Here is a 20,729-nt window from a genome sequence, read left to right on the forward strand (position 1 = left end):
TGGCAGCCAGATCAGAGCCAACGCTAACTTCCTCTCCTCCCTTGGAGTCTGTCTGCAGAATGTGCTTCCCAGGCTGGGAGACATCAGCCTGTTTCAGATCACAAGCTGGCATGCCCTGGTTGCCCATGGCAACCCAGCTGCACTGGAGTGTTCGCATTTGTAAATGTGTGTGGGCTTAAAATTATATTATTGATTCTGTCTGGAAGATGATAGTCTGATTTGTATATAGCTCTGAATAAATTACTCATTATCCTTTACAGCCATCAGAGTATGAGTCTCTTTCTCTTTCTCTCTCTCTCTTTTTTTTTTTTTTTAATTTTAGAGAGACAGCAAATTGTGTCAGCAGATGTGAAATGAAAAGCTTCCCATAACAACCATACTAAGAAATCAACATCCAGGGCACCATCCTGGGAAGTAGTCTGGGTATTACTGAATAGATAAAAAATGGAATGAATTTGGGAGGGATGGAACCTATATTGGGTAGTCTATTTCAAAGGGACCATAAGGTATAGTTTGAGTTACAATGAAAAGCAGACAGGAGCAGGGAGAGATGCAGCCCCACTCTGGACTTGATCAGTTCAAGCTGAACACAAGCTTTCTCTTCTGTTTTCTTTGATGTGTAGTATATACTCGGGCAGATTGAAGTATTGTTCCAATTCAATACTCCTCCCTGTATCCATGCTTTTTGCCCTGTAGCTCTGTAGATCATCCCAGAAAAGCCCTTGACTTTGAGCTTGATCTTACAGCTTGCTTTGACTAACTAGCCAAAGTGGCAGTGTGCCAGCTCTGAGTCTTGGCTTTAAGAAGCTTCAAGAATTTCCACTTGCCCTCCTGTGTTTTTTGTCATCAGTGTGAGAAGAACTTCCCTTGAGTGGGACCCACAATGAATACATGTGGAACATTCACCTTTTCACCATCAAACCCAGCCAGATCGACGGCTTGAAGCACTACCCCAGCAATACCCAGCCCAGAGGAGCCACTTCAGCCAAGCTGCAGATGCATGGGAAATAAATTCTCATTGCCACCAAGATTTTATAGGTGCTTGTTATGCAGCAGTAGCTGACTGTTAAAATCCTCCATCTTTTCAACATCACAGCCATCAGTGTCACTGATGTTGGAAAAGAAAAGAACAACATCCCTCAGCTCTTCATTTCAGTAGTTGCTGATCACAAGCTTTATTGAGAGAAAATGCAGATCATGCATCACAATTTCAATTCAAGTTGGGCCCTCATTGTGCACTGTACCATTGAATGTGGCATTGCTACCAGGAGCCATAAGGAAGCCAGTGTACCTGAGAGAAGCTCCAAGTAAATTGTAAGATTTCATCTCTACTCTTTTAGTGCTCATGGAAGTCCTGCCAAAAGATTGGTAGGCTTATGTTTGAATTGGGGAGGAAGAGTGGCATTATAACTCTCAGAAAGCACTGTCAATGTTTCTTTCAGTTCATCCCCAAATGAACACCTTTATCAGAATGTCACATGTTATTACCCTCAAGCTCTTTCTAAACTTCCATGTTTCCACTCTCCAGTCAAGGGATGTACCATACAAGCACACTCAGTCATTTTCAACAAATATTTGTTGAGCACCTACCGTGGGCTGGACACCTATTGTAGGAGCAGCGTGCTCGATGCCATGTTGAATAAAAGAAGAGTGGTTGTGATGGGCCGTTAGGGAGGGTAAGAGTCAAGACTGACTCCCAAACATCTGTCATGAGACACCTGGCAGATGGAGGTGCCATTTACTAAGATGGAAAACCTGGGAAGGGGCTTGTTTGGGGGAAAATAAAAAATTTGGTTTCGGGCGTATTAAGTTTGAGATGCTTCTGAGACATGAAAGTAGAGCCGTCAAGTGGGCAGTTAGATGTTCAAATATGGAGCTCAGAGGAGAGAGGTCTGGGCAGAAGATACCGATTTGGAGGGTTGCCAACGTGTAGATGGCATTTAAAACCACAGGACTGAGGGAGCACACACAGAGAAGAGAAGATGGCCCGGGCTGTGTGCTGAGGAATCCTAGTATTTCGAGGACAGGCAGAGGGAAGAGGAGTAAGTAAGGGGGCTATAAATGGGCAGCTAGGGAGACAGGAAGATGGGCAGTGGAAAACATAGATGTCTGCCCATCATTCCCGCCCAGCAGCCATCTCCCCCCAGCCCTCCCCTGCTAACGGAACTCTGCCTCGTGTAGGTCTTGGGGTTCACGCCCTTCATGAGAGGCAGAGCTTCTCCCCAGTCTCGTGGGGTGAACCGTGGGGTCTAAGACAACCATGGTAATCTGCTCTCCTTGCTGGTTTGGGTTTAGTCATGAGCATGTGACACAACTTTGGCCAATCAAGTGTGAGTGGAAGTCCACTGGGTGGTTTTGGGAAAGGTTCCCATGCTTTTGAAAAGTGAAGGAAGGGAGAAAACTGAGTGCTTTTCCTGCCTCAGATGTGGCCTCTGGATGGAGATGCTGCAGCCATCTTGCAAACAGGACAAATGTGAGCCCCAAAGCCCAAACAACAAAGCTACAAAGGATATTTGTGTTAAAGTACACCTTTGAATTGTTGAATTAACCAGCCGTGGAGCACTCCCTACCAACAGATTTATTTTGTAAGGTAATCAATTTTCTAAATATTCGGGCATTGTGGGTCTTCTACGACCTGTGTGTAGCTCTAAGCATCCTAGGTGGTACCTGTGGTTTCACACAACAGAGATCAAGGTGACTCATGCCTGCTGGTAATATGATTATGCCAAGGGCTTGAGGGTGATGTTTCGCTCAGAACTTAATGGTTTCTTTTACCTTATTTGGGGGAATAGTAATTTCCCAAACTTTTAAGTGTATTGTTTGCCACTCTTAATACTGATTTAATATTATGCTTACAGTTTGTTTCTTTCAACAGTCAAAAACAAAATTCTTCTGCCAAGCTCAAAGCATGTTTTCTCTCAGCAATCTCAGAAGAAATGGGTCACTTTTAATTATGACATCTCATCCACACCTGGTCAGCAAGAAGGATGCTGAGAAAGACTGAGCTGGAAATATTTTCCAGCTAACACGGAAAAGATTCAGGATGGGGCAATGCAGGAAGGAAAAATAAATATCAAAGGGTCAGGACAACAAGAAAATGAGATAGAAACTTAAATATAAATAAAGTGCCCTGAAGTCAAGATGTTTGATGACACCTAGTGCCTTAATTAACAGATTTTAAGATAATGACTGTATATCTTCAAATGGTTTGGGCCATCCTTACAGCTCTTTGAATAGTGTTCTTTTTATTCAATTAATGCTTCTGAAAGAGCTTTAATTTTACATTAATCAAAAGCCCTCATGATATTCTCAGGATTTACTCAAATTCAAGGTTTTTTTCTGTTTTTTTTTTTTTTTTTAAGTGCAATTAAGTTATCACGGCAGAGGCTCTGATTGCAGGGACAAAATTCCATAGCAACAGCTAGCTGAGCACACTAAGCCCCGTGCACTGCTGCATCCCATGTTTGTGCCAGGCCGAGTGGGGCGCGTGGTCAGTCTTTACAATGAATGGGACAAACTTCCCTTTACCTTCCTCCTGAGGAGCAAAACCTGCTTCCTTGACAATGTAAATAGTTACCTTATAATACCCGTTTTTACTGCAAACAGCTCTCTGCCTGTACCCCAAGCAGAATTCTAGAAAATTCTATGAGATTATAAAGAAAAGAAAAGAAAAGGACGAAGAGAACGTTTTCTTACCTGTTAGCATGAGATGTTTCTAACCTTCCCAAAGCAGAACCTGCTCTTCTTCCTCTCCAGTTCGTGGTATCAGACAGCAAAACCTGCCAGGGACTCCTGTACTGATTAGAATCACATCTACTCTGTCCCCAGGGGCAATTACTGATGATCACAGAGACGCCAGGTGAAGAAAATCTTGCTACTTTCTTGCTGGGAGCAGCCAGTGCTGATGAGCTATACCCACAGTGGTGGCTCGCCCCTCACTGTGCCAGGATTTGTAACTGGAGTACCTGGGGAGGTTCCTCCCCTCCCCCTCCCCCTCCCCCCTCCCCCGGGTGCATTAATCCCATCACATGCGAAGGTAATTGATGCTAGCACGAAGCTGGGAGGTGGGGTGGGAGGAAATGCCAGGGAGTGAACAAAGAGGAAAATAACTGGTATTAAAAATGCTCTCTTACCATCTTGCCCTGCCAGGGTGCAATTAATAGTAATTATATGTGGGTGTTATCCACTGTCCAAAACGGAACCCTTGATTACCCAATCCCACGCCTCCTCCACCTGCCCTGTCTCAGATAACAACTCCATTTTTCTAATTGCCTAGGGAAAAACCCTTGGAGTCATCTCCCTCCCCTCTTTTTTCTCCCAAGCACACATTCAGTCCACCAACAAATCCTATTTGTTCTACCTTTGAAGTGTCTTCAGAATCCAGCCACTTCTCACTTTTGCCACCAATACCTCTTAGTCCAAGCCACCCATGTCTCTCACCTGGACCTTGGCAGTACCTCCTGACTCGTCTCCCGGTTTTCATTTCTGCTCCCACTACAATATGTTCTATGTAGAGAGTGGTCTTTTAAAAACAGAAGTTGGACAATGTCAACCCTCTACTCGAATACCTGCCATGCTTCTCATATCATTCAAAGTAAAATTCAAAGTAAAATCTATAACCTTGGAGGCTTCTCTGATCTGCCCTTCTACCTGTCTGACCTCATCTCCTACTGTTCTCCCCTCACTTCTCCAGGACCACCTTGACCTTCTCTTAGAACTTGCAGGGCTTCTGCCCTTGTTCCCTCTACCTGGAAAGTCCTTCCTCCAAACATCCACAAGCTTCTCCCCTCCTCCCTCACTTCTGTCAGGAGTGAGCTCAGTGCCATGTTATAGAGGCCTTCCTGACCACCCCACTTAAAATAGCAACCCCCATGCCTCTCTGTCTTTAGCCTGCTGTATTTTTCTTCATACTCCCGAATTCAACATTGTATTATATATTTACATGGTGTATTATACGTATGTGAAACCCACTTTAAATGAAAAGACACAGATGGGTTAAAAGTAAAAGGATGGAAAAATATACTGAAACTAACCAAAAGAACAGAAATAGCTACATTAATATCAAAGTAGACTTCAGAATATGGAATACTATGGAACATAAAGAGGGACATTATAGTGATACAATGAAAAAAGGGATTTTCCTGAAACCCTACATAACTGATACATGCTAACAGGGCTACAATTGTCTAGAAAGGATGTCACCAGCCCCTTCTAGACATGGCAGGCACTCTCCAGTTCACCATAGTCCTCACCACTCCCTATGGCCTCACACCTGGCCCACTGCCCTTATTTCGGCCACCTGCCAGGCCGCTGTAGGCATTAAGTTGAGACTCTTGCTTGTGAAAATAGCATAATTACAGTGCCATTGCCTCCTGGAAAGACCTGAGCCCAACATCGTTCCAGCAACCTTCCTGACCCTTCAGGCTGGGTTAAGCAAGCTTCTCAGAAATCCCATAACACCCTATGCTTGGCTCTATCATATGTCTCTTCAGAGTTGATTGACATTTCTTTCTGTATTAGTTAGAACACTGTTGACTCCCAGCTCAATGCGGCTTTCGTCAAAAGGGGACGTGAACTGGCTCGTGTGGTTGCGGTGTGGCTGGACTCAAGGACTCACTCCAGCCTCATCAGGACCCTCCCTCTCTTTCATGCATCCTCCCCCATGTCTCCATTCTCTGGCTGGTTGCCCCCATGAGCCTGGAAGAAAGACCACGGGTAGCTCTGGATGTGTCTTACAGCCTCATAAGCACAGAGGAAAGAGAGCTCTGCCCACATCTCCACTGAGGAAAACCCGGGCTGGACCCCAACAGTGGCCAGAGAGGAGAGATACCAAACTTGGCCCAGGCTGACTGCAGTGAGTTTTCAGCTGACATCAGAACCATGTGGCTGGAGTTGGGGGCAGGGAGTGCCCCCGAAGTGGGGTACACCACCCCGGGCTGGTAAAATATAACATTGCTAACTTGTCTATATTTCCCACTAGACTCTTAAATCTTTAAGAATGGTTATTCTGTCTTTGATTTTGGTATCTAGTACAGCACACTGTCTGGCACAAAAGACTTTAAAATATTTTATTTTTATTTTTGGCCATGCCGTGTAGCTTGTGGGATCTTAGTTTCCCGACCAGGGATTGAACCTGAGTCCTCGGCAGTGAAAGCCCAGAGTCCCAACCTGGACCGACAGGGAATTCCCAAAAATATTTTTTTTTTAAATGTTGAATGAGGGATAAAGTTTAAACTGTCATAATCCTACACCTTGGATTTTCTGGAACCATCCCAATTCATGAAATGTGATTACTTTTTAAAAGATGATTCTTTAAATGAATAAATTCCCTGTTTTATAAAGTGTTCTATAAAATCACATTCAGAAATCTTATTCAGTACTTGGCCACACACTCTGCTTTTGGTTTTGGTTGAGAAAAGCTGGCCCGCTGTGTTGGTTATATTCTGTTTGGCCTCCAAATCCCCTTAATACCCTTCCCTAGCCCACTCTGTGCCACTGGAGCCTGACCCTTTGGGCTGCATCTTCCTCAGTACCTTTCTGGTGGCATCCGTTGGGCTTGGTCAATGGGAACCACTGGAGGAGCTCAGATTGTATCAGAGGGAAAGAGAAAGCAAGAGTGGAGTATTTCTTCCCCTGTCTCTCCCTTTTTCACATCTCTGGCCATGGCTCTTTCTCTCTGTGACCACAGCCCCAGGGGACAGCTGCTCCTCCACGCAGCTGGGTCTCACTGGGCTCCAATCACATTGTCCATTCAGGCCTAGAGCTGGTAACAGCTTCCTTCCATTGTTAGCCTCTGCAAACCTCACCCTCAGAAGTAGTCCGTTCATTCAAGCCCCATCGTGTGAAACAAATAGGGTGGATTCTGTTTCCTGCCTAGAGCGTAACTGAGCCATCCACTTAAACTTAGCAGGTACAACCTGCCGCTCCCCTAGGTCAGTGGGGCTTGCTCTTTGCTGTGCATTGGAATCACCCTGGGGAATTTTAGAACAGACTGCTGCAGGTTCCACCCCTAGATTTTCTGATGCAATTGGTCTGGGGAGTGGCCTGGATATCAGGATTTTTAAAATCTCTCCAGGCCCTTCTATCGTGCAGTCAAGATTGAGAAGCATTGCTCTGGCTCATATGCCTCTTGTACAGACAGGAGATTTTTAACACGTAATGAAAACTCAACTACACATGCCCCATTGTGATTTTTTAATTTTTATTTTTTACAAATTATTGCAGTCTTCAGTTTAAAGTGATGTTATTTTTCTACTCTTCTATTCGTGAAAGCATTTTTTAACAAAATAGAACAGGTTTAACCATATTTGTAGATAAGGAACCAACATGGCAGAGTAGAAGGACGTGCTCTCACTCCCTCTTGCGAGAACACCAGCATCACAACTAGCTGCTGGACAATCATCAACAGGAAGACACTGGAACTCAAGAAAAAAGATACCCCACATCCAAATACAAAGGAGAAGCCACAATAAGACGGTAGGAGAGGCACACAGTAAAATCAAATCCCATAACTGGTGGGTGAGTGACTCACAGACTGGAGAACACTTATACCACAGAAGTCCACCCACTGGAGTGAAGGTTCTGAGCCCCACGTCAGGTTCCCAACCTGGGCGTCTGGCAACGGGAGGAGGAATTCCTAGAGAATCAGACTTTGAAGGCTAGTGGGATTTGATTGCAGGACTTTGACAGGACTGGGGGAAACAGAGACTCCACTCTTGGAGGGCACACACAAAGTAGTGTGCGCATCGGGACCCAGGGGAAGAAGCAGTGACCCCAGGGGAGACTGAACCAGACCTATCTTCTAGTGTTGGAGGGTCTCCTGCAGAGGCGGGGGGTGGCTGTGGCTCACCGTGGGGACAAGGACACTGGCAGCAGAAGTTCTGGGAAGTGCTCCTTTGGCGTGAGCCCTCCCAGAGTCTGCCATTAGCCCCACCAAAGAGCCTGGGTAGGCTCCAGTGTTGGGTTGCCTCAGGCCAAACAACCAACACGGAGGGAACCCAGCCCCACCCATCAACACTCAAGCGGATTAAAGTTTTAACGAGCTCTGCCCACCAGAGCAACACCCAGCTATACCCACCACCAGTCCCTCCCATCAGGAAACCTGCACAAGCCTCTTAGATAGCCTTATCCACCAGAGGGCAGACAGCAGAAGGAAGATGAACTACAATCCTGCAGCCTGTGGAACAAAAACCACATTCACAGAAAGATAGACAAAATGAAAGGCAGAGGGCTATGTACCAGATGAAGGAACAAGATAAAACCCCAGAAAAACAACTAAATGAAGTGGAGATAGGCAGCCTTCCAGAAAAAGAATTCACTGAAAAGACACTGATGAAAGAAATTAAAGATGATACCAACAGATGGAGAGATATGCCATGTTCTTGTATTGGAAGGATCAATATTGTGAAAATGACTATACTACCCAAAGCAATCTACAGATTCAATGCAATCCCTATCAAATTACCAATGGCGATTTTATCAGAACTAGAACAAAAAATCTTAAAATTTGTATGGAGACACAAAAGACTCAGAATAGCCAAAGCAGTCTTGAGGAAAAAAACGGAGCTGGAGAAATCAGACTCCCTGACTTCAGACTATACTACAAAGCTACAGTAATCAAGACAATATGGTACTGGCACAAAAACAGAAATATAGATCAGTGGAACAGGATAGAAAGCCCAGAGATAAACCCACGCACCTATGGTCAACTAATCTATGACAAAGGAGGCAAGGATATACAATGGAGAAAAGACAGTCTCTTCAATAAGTGGTGCTGGGAAAACTGGACAGCTACATGTCAAAGAATGAAATTAGAACACTCCCTAACACCATACACAAAAATAAACTCAAAATGGATTAGAGACCTAAATGTAAGACCGGACACTACAAAACTCTTACAGGAAAACATAGGAAGAACACTCTTTGACATAAATCACAGCAAGATCTTTTTTGATCCACCTCCTAGAGTAATGGAAATGAAAACAAAAATAAACAAATGGGACCTAATGAAACTTCAAAGCTTTTGCACAGTAAAGGAAACCATAAACAAGACGAAAAGACAACCCTCAGAATGGGAGAAATATTTGCAAATGAATCAATGGACAAAGGATTAATCTCCAAAATATATAAACAGCTCATGTTAAAACAAAATATAAAACAGCTCAATATTAAAAAAAAAAAAACCCAATCCAAAAATGGGCAGAAGACCTAAATAGACATTTCTCCAAAGAAGACATACAGATGGGCAAGAAGCACATGAAAAGCTGCTCAACATCACTAATTATTAGAGAAATGCACATCAAAACTACAATGAGGTATCACCTCACACCAGTTAGAATGGGCATCATCAGAAAGTCTACAAACAACAAATGCTGGAGAGGATGTGGCAAAAAGGGAACCCTCTTGCACTGTTGGTGGGAATGTAAAATGATACAGCCACTATGGAGAACAGTATGGAGGTTCCTTAAAAAACTAAAAATAGAATTACCATATGATCCAGCAATCCCACTACTGGGCATATACTCTGAGAAAACCATAATTCAAAAAGACACGTGCACCCCAATGTTCATTGAAGCACTATTTACAATAGCCATGTCATGGAAGCAAGCTAAATGCCCATCGACAGACGAATGGATAAAGAAGATGTGGTACATATATACAATGGAATATTACTCAGCCATAAAAAGGAACGAAATTGGGTCATTTGTAGAGACGTGGTGGATCTAGAGACTGTCATACAGAGTGAAGTAAGTCAGAAAGAGAAAAACAAATATAGTATATTAACGCATATATGTGGAACCTAGAAAAATGGTACAGATGAACTGGTTTGCAGGGCAGAAATAGAGACACAGATGTAGAGAACAAACGCATGGACACCAAGGAGGGAATGCAGCGGGAGGGTGGGGTGGTGGTGTGATTAATTAGGCGATTGGGATTGACATGTATACACTGATGTGTATAAAATTGATGACTAATAAGGACCTGCTGTATAAAAAAATAAATAATATAAAATTCAAAAAAAAAAAAGGGAGACAACCAAGAGATAGAGCTAGGCTGAATGATAAGGTTCAGACAACAGACTGGTGATAGTTGGGTGATAGGGAAGGTTGAGGGGAGGGGAAATGAGTGAAGGTGGTTAAAAGGTACAAACTTCCAGTTATAAGATAAATAAGTTTTGGGGAATCTAATGTACAGCATGGTAACTATAGTTAACAACACTGTATTGTGTTTTTGAAAGTTGCTGAGAGTAAACCTTAAAAGTTCTCATCACAAGAAAAAAAATTGCAACTATGTGAGGTGATGGATGTCAACTAAAGCTATTGTGATCATTTTGCAATATAAACATATATCAAATCATTATGTTGTACACCTTAAACTAATACAGTGTTATATGTCAATTATATCTCAATAAAACTAGAAAACAAATGGAAAAAAAATCCTATTTATAAAACAGTTTTTTTCGAGAGGGTAAAAACAAAGAACAGATGTTTCTGGAAAGCATAGAAACATGTACTTTTTGCAATAGGATGTGTGCGTGTCGGCAGGGGGCAGTGAGTTTTGCAGGAGGTTAGAAAGAGAATCAAAAGGGCCATCAGGGTATACCACAAGAGAAAGAATTTCAGAATCATTATCTGTGTTGAAACACTGCTCTCTTTGAAATATAATAATGGAGGTACATAATTAACTCACGTCAAGTACATTGATCTGGTCTTGACAATCTGCTCTGAAAAAAGGAACATATTAAAGCACTCATTCACATCCTTTGGCACATTAAAATAAGCAGTGGCCACTGGCCTCGTGAGAACTTTTGAAGTGTTCAACGTTTAAAATGCCTTCATTATTTGGCGGGTTTTAAAATACAAAAGGACCACAACCACACTCTCCTGTCTTAGAAGACAATCACTTTTTAAATGCATTTGTCAGCGGTGATCAGACTTAATATTTTGAAGAGGGAAAATGGATTCTACCAAGCCTTTCATTTCATTTTGAGGGTTCCAGAGACGTCTCATCTAAATAAATACTGTGCCTGTATCTATTAGCTCTTGATGTATTAATCTCAGTGGCATGCAATGGGAAACACTTATTTCTCACTCACACTTTGTGGGTCCCTAGGGAGGGTCAGCTAGGGTAGCTGTATTAGTCCATTTGGGCTGCTAAAACAAAACATCATAAACTAGGTTGTTTATACGCAACAAACATTTATTTCTCATATTTCTGGAGGCTGGAATTCCAAGATCATGGCACAAACAGGTCTGGTGTCTGGTGAGGACTTTCTGGTTCAGATGGCCATCTTTTCTCTGTGTCCTTACATGGCAGAAGGGAGCTCTGTGGGGTCTCTTTTATAAGGGCACTAATCCCAATCATGAGGGCTCTGCCTCATGACCTAATCACCTCCAAAGGTCCCACCCCTTAATACCACCACCTTGGGGATTAGGATTTCAACAGATGAATTTTGGGGGTACACAAACTGACCATAGCAGTAGCTCTCATCCACATGACTCTCATCCTTCTCCTGGGACCAGTGGGCAGCCCAGACTTACGTCTGCTAACATCGCATTGGCTAAAGCAAGTCACATGACCAAGCTCACAGTCAAAGGTTGGGGAGATACCTTCCAAAGAGTGTGGAGACAGGGAGAGATGAAGAACTGGGGACAATAATTTAGTTTACCACAGTGCCCAAAGAAAAAGTCTGTCTAATAGTGCGTGTTTATAAATGTAGCATTTCTGGCTCTAGAGTGGCGGTCACTTATCTGTTCTACAATTCTGTATGTAGGATGCCTTTCTGTTTCCAGCCAGATGGGAGGGTGCATTCATCCACAGGCTGTCTGCTGCGAGGCAGTGGGTGATAGTTGCTTTTCTTGGCCGTTCTGCCCTTAGAATACCAAAACTATCTCCAAAGAAGTAATGACAGGTTTGGGAGGAGAGTCAACTAGGTGAAGCAAGGGGATATTTTAGGTGATGAAACTATTCTGTATGATACTGTAATGATGGATATGACATTATGCTTCTGTCAAAACCCATAGAACTTTACAGCACAAAGAGTGAACTTTAATGTATATAATTTTTTTTTAAACGTCATTTAAGAGGTCAAGGATCCCATTTGGGATTCCCGGAGGACAGCGAAAGCTGAAGACGCAGCCACAACATGTCTGCAGGGATGAACACTCCAGCCCCAGACAAGGCTTTGTAAGAGGATTAACGTAAAACCAACCCACGTTCACGAGGGATCCACAACTTGAACCAACAGAAATTTATTGAATATTCTGAAACACAGAAACTACAACAAGAGAGTCCACGCTGTTAGGAGGAGCCAACGGCACTCAGTCCATGCGTGATCTGACCCCTGCCCCTTTGACCTCTTTTGTATGACTGACCCTCTGCCCTGTCCCTAGCCAACTCACAATGCTTCAGCCACTCTGCCTTCTGACTGTCTCTAGGCCGTTTCAAGAAACACTTCAAGCTCTTTCCTACTTTGACGCCCTTGCCTTGCTGTTCCGCAAGCCTGGAAAGCTGTTGCTCATCTCTTCACATGGCTGGCTCTTTCCCCTCTTAATGGGTCAGCTTAAATGGGGCCTCCTCACAGGAGCTCCCCCATCATAGCACTGCTTACACTGTGTGTGGCACTTATATTTTGTACTTATACTGTTCATTTTGACTTGTTTACGATCTGTCCCTTCTTCTAGCATGTAAGCTCCATGTATGTTTTTTCACTACAAATATATTCCCATGACCTACAACACTGCCACATAGCAGGTGTTCAATAAATATTTATTGAATGAAGGACTACTCATTTCTTATTATTTGGTTTAAGATCCCGATGGAATATGGACCATGATTTGGAGAGTGTTGTGAGGACAGGAAGTCCCACTGTATGCACTAAACTAAGAGAGAATCCACGTGAAATTACTGGTTGGCCACAGCTACAGTCCCCAGTGCTCCAAGAAAGACGTAAACAGCAAAAGAGAAAAATTGGGAAGTAAGTAAATGCAAATAAAATACAAACCCAGCATGAATGGCAACATGAATATCAATTAAAGTGTAATTTAAGGTCAAAATCATTAACAGGGTCAAAGAGGAATAACATGTAATGGGAAAAAAGTTAATTAATGAAGAAGCTCTGCATAAGTCATAAGCATTGATAAACAACATAGTAGCCAAAAATATGTAGCAAAAATCCCAGAAATACAAGGAGACATTGATGAAAACATTTTTATTGTGGAATGTTTTAAATATTATTGCCTCAGAATTTGACAGGTCAAATATGCAATTAAGGCAAAGATAGAAAGGGCTTGAAAAATACCATAAACGACACATTTTTTCTTCTGATATTCATCTAATACACAAATTAATCTTGGCATAAAAATGTTTTTGCTAATTTTCCCAAAGCAGAGATTTGTTTTTTAACTTTCAAATAGGAAATCAATAATAAAAAGGTTTTTTTAATCCCCTAATTATTGAAAAATTAAGAAACCTCTTCCACATAATTCTTAGTTCAAAAAGGAAATCAGAATTGAAGACACAAATTAAGTATCCGAAAGAGAATAGGAAAAAAACATTATATCAAAAGCTATTGGGGGCTTCCCTGGTGGCACAGCGGTCAAGAATCTGCCTGCCAACGCAGAGGACACAGGTTCGAGCCCTGGTCCGGGAAGATCCCACATGCCATGGAGCAACTAAGCCCGTGCACCACAACTACTGAGCCTGCGCTCTAGAGCCTGCAAGCCACAACTACTGAAGCCCGTGCGCCTAGAGCCCGTGCTCCACAACAAGAGAAGCCACCGCAATGAGAAGCCCGCACACTGCAACGAAGAGTAGCCCCTGCTTGCCGCAACTAGAGAAGAGCCCGCGCGCAGCAACAAAGACCCAACGCAGCTAAAAATAAATAAATAAATAAATAAATTAAACACACACACACACACACACACACAAACAAAATAACACAAACTCATGATGAAATTATATTTAGAACAATTTGGATCTTATTTTTCCTTGATTATTGAGAAAATAACCTAGGTACGTTCAGATTTTCTTCATTTGAACTATTTTCCTTTTTTATCCGTCCCTTTGTCAACGTCACAGTAAGAGTAAATAAAGCGATCAAGAATCTGTCGGTCTGAAAATTATGAAGAAAAACAGGATGAAAATTTCCATTTAACTATTTAAGTGCTAAACAGAGAAATTCTAGGAAGGAGGCAAATATCTGATAATAGTACTCTAAATATAAATTCAATGAGACCAAAATAATCAAAGGATAGTATGTCTAATAGCTAAAAAGACACAATTATGTTAATTATTGATTAAAAAGAGCAAACAGTATTCAAGGGATCAGCAAGACTTCCTGGAAAGAGCATGGATTTCAGAATGAAATAAACTTAGGTTTCAGTTCTGTGCTGGCAAATACATCTGTCCCCTCCATTTATTCATTTCCTCATCTTTGAATACAGGTAACGATACTTACCTAGTGCAGTTGAATGGACGAGGAATGCTATGTGTGAAGCACATAGACAATGCTTGGTCTGGGTGATGTGATGATAAACAACACAATAGAGACTATTGTTCCAGAAGTTTCATCCAAGCCAGGGTTGCTTTTCTGCCCCCCAGTGTTGGGAGACTTTGCAATCTTTGAGTGATAACTGATCATGGGAGGCCCTTCAACTCCCTGGCCTCCATTTCCTCATCTAGAAATTGAAGGAGTCTTTTCTGGTTCTGAACATCTATGGTCCCCTGATCCTAATTACATATTTTTTAATTGTACTTTGTGGAGCTGTAAAGCTTTGTCACTCCTAGCAATTGCCATCTCTGCAGCCAAAACTAAGAGAAAGGAAGAATGCGAGTGATAACATGTTTTCCTATTCAATGTCCATGTTGTCATGCGCAGTGTTACAAATGCCAGCTGAGGGCTGGAGATCATGTGTGTGTGTGGGGTGGGCGGGGGGTGTTCCTGGTTTACTCTCCAGTTATGTTTGCATTTATTTGTGTTTGTGACTTCACATTTAAGTTTCAACCCCACACTCATCCTTCTCCTTGTCTTTCCTGACCTCAGCGTTTTTCAGTTGAGGTAAACTTTCATAAAGTGAAATGCACTGATCGTGCATGTACAGGTTAGTGGGCTGACATTTGCATAGGTGCAACTCACACCCATGTAACGATAAAGATCATTTCCAACACACTGGAGAGTCCTGTCTTGCTCTTTCCCAGTCAATCCCTCCTACCCCAAGACAGTCTCTGTTCCAATATCTTTCATTGTAGATAAGTTTTGCCTGTGGTAGACTTTCAAATAAATGAAACCATACAAAATATATTATTGTGTGTCTGGCTTCTTTCACTTAGCATAATAATGTCTTTGAGGTTTATACATTTTGTTGAATACATCAATAATTCATTCTTCATTATTGCCTAGTAGTATTTCATTTTGTGAATATACCACAGTTTATTTATCCATTCTCCTGTTGATGGAAGTTTGAGTTGTATCCAGTTTGTGACTATTAAGAAAAAAAAGAAAACGGGCAGAAGACCTAAATAGACATTTCACCAAAGAAAACATGCAGATGGCCAGGAGGCACATGAAAAGATGCTCAACATCACTAATTATTAGAGAAATGCAAATCAAAACTACAATGAGATATCACCTCACACCGGTCAGAATGGCCATCATCAAAAAATCTACAAACGATAAATGCTGGAGAGGGTGGGGAGAAAAGGGAACCCTTTTGCACTGTTGGTGGGAGTGTAAATTGATACAGCCACTATGGAGCACAGAATGGGGATTCCTTAAAAAACTAAAAATAGAACTACCATATGACCCAGCAATCCCATTACTGGGCATATACCCTGAGAAAACCTTAATTCAAAAAGAGCCATGTACCAAAATGTTCATTGCAGCTCTATTTACAACAGCCAGGACATGGAAGCAACCTAAGTGTCCATCGACAGATGAATGGGTAAAGAAGATGTGGCACATATATACAATGGAATATCACTCAGCCATAAAAAGAAATGAAATTGAGTTATTTGTAGTGAAGTGGATGGACCTAGAGTCTGTCATACAGAGTGAAGTAAGTCAGAAAGAGAAAAACAAATACCGTATGCTAATGCATATACATGGAATCCCAAAAAAAAAAAAAAAATGGTAGGAGACAGGGGGCTTACTGACAGGGGTAGGAGTTGGGGGCTTACTGAGTGCCTGTGGATGTTCTGAGCTTAGGCCTGCCCATGGGGCATAAAGCAAGGCAGTGACCTCCACGTTGTGCAGAGCACAGAGTGGGGTGTAGGAGATGGTCCACTGGGTGTGGGAAGAAATATTAGGATCTCTATTTCTATTTGCTTTTGGCTTCTTTAACATTTTGAATGTTTTATAATGTACATAACACGTTAGTTTAGTGGTATATGAAGATACTTTATAGAAATACATACATCTGCATTAGGGCATGTGCTAAAAATCAGGGGTGATAGGTTGTGTGACCACGAGCATTGGGTGCTGAGAGGCAGCTGTTGGAAGAGTTTAGTTTCCTCTCCTCCAAGTCTTATTCTCTGAGTGGACATTTTACACACGCTCAGACTGACCACTTGCCCCTGAGATGCTCCCAAACAAATTCCAGTCACTAGACCCCGAACTGGGGTAAATCTCTGTTGCGTGGAGTGACCCAACCTATGCTGATGGCATTTATCTCTTCGAGGAGGAGATACATGAAGATTCTCATGTACCCTAAAAAGCCTCTCACAAAAAAGTACCCCCAAACAGGAAATAAAGTTTACAGAACCTAACACAAAGCCGTGAGATAGTACAGACACCCACTGGAGAAATCAGTTAACCGTAAGAAAAAGAGAAGTCACCCTGGAGCAATCCAACCACAGCAAAGTGAGATCAGAAATTAGTGAAAAGCTAGATGTTTCTATTTTAATAAGTGGGGATATAGTCACTGGGTTCTCTTTTAAGAAAAATTTATTTTCAATGGGTTGACGTTTGCACTAAACTATGGGATTTTTTTGGAGGCTATATATATATATTTTGTGAACATATAACTCCAGTGGTTAGAAGTTGGAACAACTTCTATTTGGGGTAAAGCAATTATTATGATCTGTAATTTATTAAATAGTAACTCGGGACCTCATCTTACCTTTGTAGGAAACACTCTGAAGGTACTCTGTGACTTGAGAGGGAGTGAATGAGCTCAAAATTGTTAAGAAATCCAGGTAGACTTTCCCGTACTCACTTTGGTACGTGGTCTGCTTCTTCTTGTGCTCTTGATTCCTCATGTGTCGGTACAGCATGGAAGGGACTGGGGGACACAAGGGAAGGAGAAAAAAAAGAGCTGTCACTGAGCAAAGAATTCCTGCCTTTATTTGTGGGATGCGCCCCTGACAGCCCTGAGCCCAACTTGGAGCTTAATCGGCGTCCTTAATTGTACTGGGAAGTGAGGAGCTATACGTCTCCTCCCGTGACTGGGGCCGTGCAGAGCTGCTGGGGTACTCAGGGCTGTTGCTGTTGGAAGTGGGAATGACTGGAGATGATGGCCAGAAGGTTGAGTGTGACCACCATTCTCCCTGAAATAGACTCTTCTGCAGGTCAGCCTGTTGGGATGGCAGCATTCACCACCTGCTGAGCAAACCAGCACCTTCCTAGAAGCTTCTTTCCCTTTCATGCCATCTCCTGTGCAGATGTGGATGGACACACTGAGGGGCCTCCCTCAGGGACCCAGGTGTCTCAGGAGGAGCAGTTTGGAAGAACAATGACATCTACAGTTAGCACTCACTGTACATCTGGATGGATAGAGGTATGAGGTGCAAGTAAACCCAGAATCACTCATATTTGATTCTGAATGTTGTTCATTTAAGGTGGGCTCTGCTAGTCATGGAATTCTCATGAAAAAGAAACAATGAAGGGACTTCCTTGGTGGCGCAGTGGTTGAGAATACAGCTGCCAATGCAGGGGACACAGGTTTGGGCCCTGGTCCGGGAAGATCCCACATGCCACGGAGCAACTAAGCCCATGCGCCACAACCACTGAGCCTGCGCTCTAGAGCCTGCGAGCCACAACTACTGAGCCTGCGAGCCACAACTACTGAAGCCCATGCGCCTAGAGCCCGTGCTCCGCAACAAGAGAAGCCACCACAATGAGAAGCCCGCACACCGCAACGAAGAGTAGCCCCCGCTCGCCGCAACTAGAGAAAGCCTGCACGCAGCAACAAAGACCCGACACAGAAAAAAATAAATAAATGAATAAATTTATTTTTTAAAAAAACAATGAAGAGGGCAGACTTGTGGTTGCCAAGGGGGAGGGGAGGTGGGGAGGGAAGGATTGGGAGTTTGGGAGTAGCAGATGCAAATTGGTATGTAAAGGATGGATAAACAACAAGGTCCTACTGTATGGCACAGGGAACTATATTCAGAGTGTTTGAAGGGTCTGGAAATGCTTTAAGTGGAGAATATAGAGGGCATATAATAAGAGTTTCATTGAATAGTGGAGTTCTAGTAGTTAACCTCTGTGGGAAGAAATAGAACCAATGGCCAGAAGTTTAGCAAGGAAGACTCTAGCTGTTGAGAACTTTCAAACAGAGTATCCAAGGATGAAGGAGCTACACTGGGGGATGGGACACCCCTCCAAACAGTTTAAGCAGGCAAACTGTCTCCTCTTGGCAAGGATGGGCGAGAAGGGATTTGTACGTGATGGGAGGATCTAGACTAGGTACTCCTAGGCTGCCTTCCAACCCAAGATGCTCAGCTTCTGCTCTGTGATTTTTGTCTAAAGCGCTACTTGATCCCAACTCCATGCAAGGAATAAATCACTTTCTCAGACTAACACCAAATTATCCTCTTAACCAGGAACTCGGAGGTGGCTTGGTCATGGAACTTTTTTTTTTTTTTCATGGAACTTTTAAAAACTTTTCTGTTGTAAACAATAGCAATTGGGGTCATAAAAGAACACTCAAGTAAAATCGTTGCTAAATGTAAAGATGCCTGAAGGATGTGCCGTGTGGATAAACTTCCAGGGGATAACTGACAAGTCTAATTTGATTCCCGAGGAACTTTTTTTTTCTTTTGGTTGTTTAATAGCAACTAAATCCTTCCTTTCATTTTATAAGTGGGGGGGGCGTGTCCCCCAATCCCAACAACTGTCCCTCCCAGGCAGAGGATGTACTCATTTCACGGCACAAGCAGTCATTTCTCTTCTGAGACATCATCCTCATTCCCTGGGTTTGAGGCTAAGTGCCCCAGAGTCCTAGTTTTGATTCCATTCAGGGGTCACTGACATTCTCTATGACTGTTATCAAGGTCACCCACCAGGGCCCTATGTGTTGAGGAATCTTGGAGCAAGAACAGTCTATGAAGTTGTTTTAAAAGCTGCAGGTGTACTTACCTAGACCCTGAGAAGCAATGGGTAGGCTTGAGTAGCATCCGTATTTGAAACTAAAATCCTGAAGCTCAGGAATTTTAGCTGGAATTTGGTAATTCCATCGAAATTCAGTGTCTGCTGGTCGGGGAAGGAAGTTTTTCCATTCCAGAAACATCTGAGAATGTTGCTTCATCTTTTGAGCTGGGGCACAAATGCAAGGCAATAATTACTCCTTGTAATCTATTTCTAAATAGCCTCATATTTTCATTCCATTCTGCTGCTGGCAGTAACTTTCAATTTATCACACTAAAACACACTCTTCTTGCATTTAGAGGTACGGTCAATGTACTTTTTAGGGACATTTCAACCGGGAAATAATTTTCTGCTTTATCAGGCACAGGAAGTACAAGCTCAAATGATTAGAAGTAGTTTCTAATGAGTACATTGTACATCAGTTAGGAGTGCTTATGTGTTTCTGCTTCGTGGACTCAGGAAGCATGTCTCACTCCAGTGGTCCTGCCTAGTCCCCGGGGCAGGGGTCAGGGTGCAGAGTGAGAGATTTTAGTTACGGCTATGGTTGCCATATAAAACATAGGGTGCCGATTAAATTTCTGGGGGGCCACACCATGTGACTTGCAGGATCTTAGCTCCCCAACCGGGAATCAAACCCATGCCCCCTGCAATGGAAGCACAGAGTCCTAACTACTGGACTACCAGGGAATTCCTGGATGCCAGTTAAATTTGAATTTCAGATAAACAATGAATCATTTCTTAGTGTAAGTATGTATAGGTACTCATTTTTTACCTGTTATACACCATTATTCAAATTTAACTGGGCATCCTGTATTTTTATTTGCTAAACCTGGCAACCTTAGATGGGGCAGTGCATATCATCCCCATTATCTGGAAAAGAACCACTCAAAGGAAAAGAACCTTACTGATGGAGGGTTAGGTAAGATCATTGTCATTAGTGGACCATAGCACTATTATTTTTGGAAATAACTCTGTTTACAAATATTCATTAAACATATGATCCTTAAATACCTCTGAAGCACTGACTAAAACCAGGTTCCACAAGCACTACCAGATTAACTGAGGAAAGAATCACAAGTCATTTCACCTGGAGTGAGTTCACCCCTAATTCTTGCTGCAAAATGTTGGTTCAGAGGCACATCATACAGCACCAACTTTAATTGGGACAAAGATATTAAAAACATGAATATCACCTAATAAGGACCTACTGTATAGCACAGGGAACTCTACTCAATACTCTGTAATGGACTATGTGGGAAAAGAGTCTAAAAAAGAGTGGATGTATGTATACATATAGCTGATTCACATTGCTGTACACCCGAAACTAACACAACACTGTAAATCAAGTATACTCCCATAAAAA

The 20,729-nt window shown here is 42.6% G+C and overlaps 1 protein-coding gene across 6 annotated transcripts in view; it reads right to left on the bottom strand.

Annotated features, from left to right (window-relative positions):
- Window positions 1–291: 291 nt before the first annotated feature.
- TEX26 (testis expressed 26) overlaps window positions 292–20,729 on the bottom strand; it is a 41,277-nt gene continuing 20,839 nt past the window's right edge. For 2 of the 6 annotated variants that reach the window (XM_082435738.1, XM_082435733.1), the window contains 3 exons: window positions 19,358–19,534; window positions 17,118–17,279; window positions 14,020–15,482 (listed from right to left, as the gene is read on the bottom strand). In XM_082435738.1, coding sequence (XP_082291864.1) covers window positions 15,397–15,482; window positions 17,118–17,279; window positions 19,358–19,534 — 425 coding nt within the window. In that variant the 3' untranslated portion in view covers window positions 14,020–15,396. Of the gene's footprint in view, window positions 3,793–9,360; window positions 15,483–17,117; window positions 17,280–19,357; window positions 19,535–20,729 lie in introns of those variants that run through there. The other 4 variants (XM_082435736.1, XM_082435737.1, XM_082435734.1 and 1 more) reach the window with 4 other exon arrangements.

This window comes from Balaenoptera physalus, assembly GCF_965194825.1.
Source record: "Balaenoptera physalus genome assembly, chromosome: 18".
Classification (NCBI taxonomy): domain Eukaryota; kingdom Metazoa; phylum Chordata; class Mammalia; order Artiodactyla; family Balaenopteridae; genus Balaenoptera; species Balaenoptera physalus.